We start from the raw sequence: 4,829 nt of genomic DNA, 5'->3' as shown, positions 1-4,829 counted from the left end.
AAAAAATCACATAATCAAGCATTGTCTGGTTGATCCACAATAACCATTTCCATGCCAATATTCCTCTGTTTCTTCTCATCTTTGATTTTAAGGTGCATATCTAAGAAGAAAATCCACAACCACAAAACACATTCATGGTCAAAACTGCAGTCATACATATGCCTTCTGTAAGTGAAGATGTTAAAAAAACCAACCATGTTGTACCCATAAAACACAATTGCCATGTCACTACATTACACATATTCAATATCACTTTTCTCTTTATCGAAAGGGCAACATATATGAAAACAATCCAATTCAATAAATAAGATAATTTATGGACAAACCTTCAGCAACCATGGCAAATAAAGGAAGTTCTTCTCAGCTGAATCAAATATTAACTAAGGTTTAAGGGTTAAATCATTTTCTACTAAATAATATCAATATTGTCTTATTTGACTACTGCATCAAAATTTATATCAAGATAAACCAATATCAATATAGCCATCAAAATCAATTCCTACATAATGCAAAATTAACTAAAGGTTAATGGCTAAATCATTCCCTACTAAAACAATAGTAGTATAGTAGTAGATACCGTATTCAAGCTTCATTGGAGGGTTCCGTTGTTGTCATTGCTTTTACCTGTTTTAACAAACCACGGAACTATCAAACTATATGACAACAATTGAATATTAGTTCATATTTATGAGAATTAATCATAGAAAAGAATTACAATACATTATTGTTTTACCTAATTGTCGTCATCACTATCATCCTCAGACTTGTTACTTCTTTCAGAACCCTCATCACTATCACAATAATCAACCAATGTGTCATCTATTTCATCTTCTTCATGAACATTACTTTCTCCATCTTCAGTTGTTCTTGAAATCAGTGATGCAACAATGTCTTCGTGATCTACATCTTTTCTAATTAATGAAGGCATTTCATCAATTACAACCTGAAATGCATCACTAATCTCACTCTCTTGATAAACTTCATCTTCCATATTTGTAAAACTATTAGCATCCATCTCTTCATCCTGAATCTCATCCACATCATATATATGTCTATGTTGAAATGGTAACACTACTCGCCAATCTCTTCCTAATTTAGGATCGTTGACATAAAAAACTTGACTTACTTGATCAGCTAGTACATAAGAATCGTTCTCATACCAATTTCTAGTGATATTGACACTAATAATATGTCCATCTTGTTGTATCCCTTGTTTCTTTCTTCCAAGATCAAACCAATCACAACTGAAAATAGTACCATGTCTATTTTTCACATAATCCAATTGAATAATATCATTTAGACCACCATAAAAGTCAATTACATCTTCACCATGATAACCCTTAGCAACAATTCCACTATTTTGACTTTTACGACGATTATCACGTTCTTTAGTCATAAACCTCACTCCATTCACAATGCAACCCGTGTACTTTCGTGAACACCTATGTGGCATACATGCTAGTGAATACAATGATTCATTCAATCTTGACGGGTCCTCATTATAAACATGAATCATCTTTAAAGAAGAAAATAACACAAGTCAATGATAATAATAATAATAATAGTTTGACAAATAAAATAGCATTGAAACAAAGAAATAATGGACTTACGTGTTCTTTGAACCATATAGGGAAGTCTTTTTTATGACTTTGATCTATATCTCTACAACCAATTGATTGAAGTTTTTCCTTATGCACCCTAAGAATATATATAACATAAAATATTTTAGATTTCTTACAATGAAAAAAATAAATAAATATGAAACTTATTAGCAAACTTACTGGAAAAAAGGTTCGACTTCCTCGCAATTTTGCAAGACAAACCATTGGACAAAATTATATTCTTCCTCAGATAAGTCAATAAACTTAGTTGCTCCAAATGGCCGACAATGTTGCGAGAAGATTGATAAGGAATCATCATTACCCATATCATTATTGCGATCATCTCGATTAAAGCGAGTCTCAATACCATTTAAATACATTGAACAAAAAGTTAAACATTCTTTTGCAACGTATGCTTCAGCAATAGAACCTTCTGGATGAGCTTTATTACGAACACTTTGCTTAAACTCACATAATGATCTACAAAAACATAGCATGAAATATCATAATAATATTCTTATAATAATAAAAATTAAACAATTATGAGATTTTTATTACCTTTCAATTGGGTACATCCATCTAAATTGAACTGGCCCACCAAGCAAGGCTTCTTCCGGTAAATGAACAGACAAATGAACCATGACATCAAAAAAAGCAGGTGGATATACCTTTTCCAACTTGCATAAAATCAGGCAAATGTCATCTCTCATTTTCTCTACTTCCGTTTTTTTTAACTTTTTGCAGCATAAACGCTGGAAAAAATGACCCAACTCAGCTAATAAATTGGACATTTCCTTGTTTAAGCACCCACGAACTCCTGCTGGAAGAATTCGTTGCAAAAGTACATGACAATCATGACTCTTCAATGATGATATCTTTACCTCACCTGAACTGACACATCGAGAGATATTAGAGGCATACCCATCAGGAAACTTTAGAGATTTCAAAAATTCAATGAACTTTTCCTTTTCTTTCTTCGTCATAACATAACATGCTACCGGCATAAGATATTTTCCGTCACTCCTCTTAGTTAAGTGTAACTCCTTACGAATTCTCATATCTTTCAAATATTGCCTTGCTTTTATAGTATCTTTTGTTTTTCCATTAATAAATAGCAACGTTCCTAATACACTTTCACAAATTTTCTTTTCTATATGCATTACATCGAGGTTATGCCTTAAAATTAACTTGCTCCAATAAGGCAAATTGAAAAAAATACTCTGTTTAGTCCAATTCAACTCTTCTGGCTTGCGCTTTCTCTTCCTACCGCCATGCTTACCAAGTGTCGAATCTTCTAATCGACCCAACTGCTCTAGCACTTCATCTCCGGTTAATCTTTTAGGTGCCTCCCTAGCTTCTTTTTTACCATTAAACATTTTACTCCGCCTCCAAGTATGATCCTTATGTAGGAAACGACGATGTCCCTTATAACATATCTTGCTTCGCAAGCCTATAGAACTTGCTTGTTCATTGCAAACTGGGCATGCCATATATCCTTTAGTACTCCATCCTGATAAATCTCCATATGCTGGAAAATCATTTATTGTCCATAAAATCGCTGCATGCATCATAAAGTTTTTCTTACAAGAAACATCAAAAGTTTCTACACCGTCACTCCACAATTCATTTAACTCTTCAATTAGTGGCGCCAAATAAGTATCAATGTCTTTCCCTAGTGATTTTGGCCCTGGAATTAGCATTGACAAAAATATAAATGGTTGTTTCATGCAATCCCATGGAGGAAGATTCAATGGTATAAGAATGACTGGCCACATGCTATATATACTACTTAAATTTCCAAATGGGTTGAAACCATCTGCAGCTAGAGCTAACCTGACATTTCGAGGATCTTTCGCAAACGAGGGAAACTCACGATCAAAGTCTTTCCAAGCTAAAGAATCAGCTGGGTGCCTCATATATTCATCATCCTTACGTTTTTCCTTATGCCACACCATTTTCTTAGCCGTTTGATGAGACATAAACAATCTTTGAAGCCTAGGTTTCAATGGAAAATACCTTAAAACCTTTTATGGTATCTTCTTCCCTGTACCATCATTGACTTTCCAACGAGAAATACCACACTTAGGGCATACCTCTAAGTTTTGGTTATCTTTCCAAAATAAGACACAGTCATTCCTACATACATCAATACAATCATATCCTAAGCCTAAATCTCGTAATATCTTCTTCGCCTCATAATATGTACTTGGAAGTGTGTCTCCATTTGGTAAGCTTAACTTCAACAATCGCAATAACATATTTATTGTTTTATCACTCAATTTCTTATATACTTTTATATGGAGCAGTTGAATGATAAATGATAACCTTGAGATCTTACATCCAGTGTATAACTTTGTCTTGGCATCTTGAATAAGCGCCTCAAGGTATGAAGGCAAGCCACCAATATCATCATCACCGTCAACAAGTAAATTATCCTCGTTTGATTGGATATATTTCTCCCCGAGGTCAAATAACATGTCATAAACCCCATCATCTTCTTCATTATCGTCATCTTTTTCATTATCGTCATCTTCTTCAATTTCATTATCATTAGTTTGGCTCCCCAAATTACTAGAAGTTGATGTTTCACCATGATAAAACCAAGAAATGTAGCCAGGATCTATCCCCCTCACCATAAGATGATCTTTCACTATTTTATGGTCTTGAAATAATAAATTCAAACAATCCTTACATGGGCATCGAATATCACGCTCCGTTCCGTCCTTACTTTGAACAAATCTCATTAAATATTTCACCCCTTCTATATACTCTTTAGTCCATTTTGTAGCTCGCATCCAACTCTTGTCCATCTTTACTGCAAATACAAGTGATCAAGTTAACAAATGTTTATTTTTCGTTGAAACATGTGATTTGCATATTTTAGACCTTAAGTCACATATATTCATAGATATTATAACTCATCTTTATAAATTTAAATGATCTGACATTAGGGTAAAATTCAGTGTTTAGAATCTCATTTTTACATTTTAATCATAACGAAAGCTGAAAAGTAGCATTAAGGTGTTATAGTGGAATATAATTACTGGATATGTAATGCAGCTGCTATAATTGTATGCCTAATTTCGGAGATGAACACCCATCTATATAGGAAAATGAAAAAAAAATACTAACCAATTGAATCAGAAACAATTAGTAAAAATTGGAGAGATAATAAAATGTTAGAAACCAAATCATATCCATTGTCAAATATGTTACATATAGGAAATT

General features: G+C 33.1%; 1 protein-coding gene across 1 annotated transcript; it reads right to left on the bottom strand.

The window, feature by feature from the left end:
* Nucleotides 1–563: 563 nt before the first annotated feature.
* Nucleotides 564–3,382, bottom strand: LOC136227533 (uncharacterized). Its single transcript, XM_066016228.1, has 5 exons — nucleotides 2,160–3,382; nucleotides 1,782–2,081; nucleotides 1,611–1,698; nucleotides 734–1,516; nucleotides 564–624 (listed from the first exon to the last, which is right to left on the bottom strand). The coding sequence occupies exons 1-4, from the start codon at nucleotides 3,374–3,376 to the stop codon at nucleotides 734–736; spliced, it is 2,388 nt and encodes a 795-aa protein (XP_065872300.1). The 5' UTR covers nucleotides 3,377–3,382; the 3' UTR covers nucleotides 564–624.
* Nucleotides 3,383–4,829: the final 1,447 nt, after the last annotated feature.

The sequence above is a fragment of the Euphorbia lathyris genome, chromosome 4 (genome assembly GCF_963576675.1).
Source record: "Euphorbia lathyris chromosome 4, ddEupLath1.1, whole genome shotgun sequence".
Lineage (NCBI taxonomy): Eukaryota > Viridiplantae > Streptophyta > Magnoliopsida > Malpighiales > Euphorbiaceae > Euphorbia > Euphorbia lathyris.
This window is presented reverse-complemented; position numbering and strand designations above follow the sequence as displayed.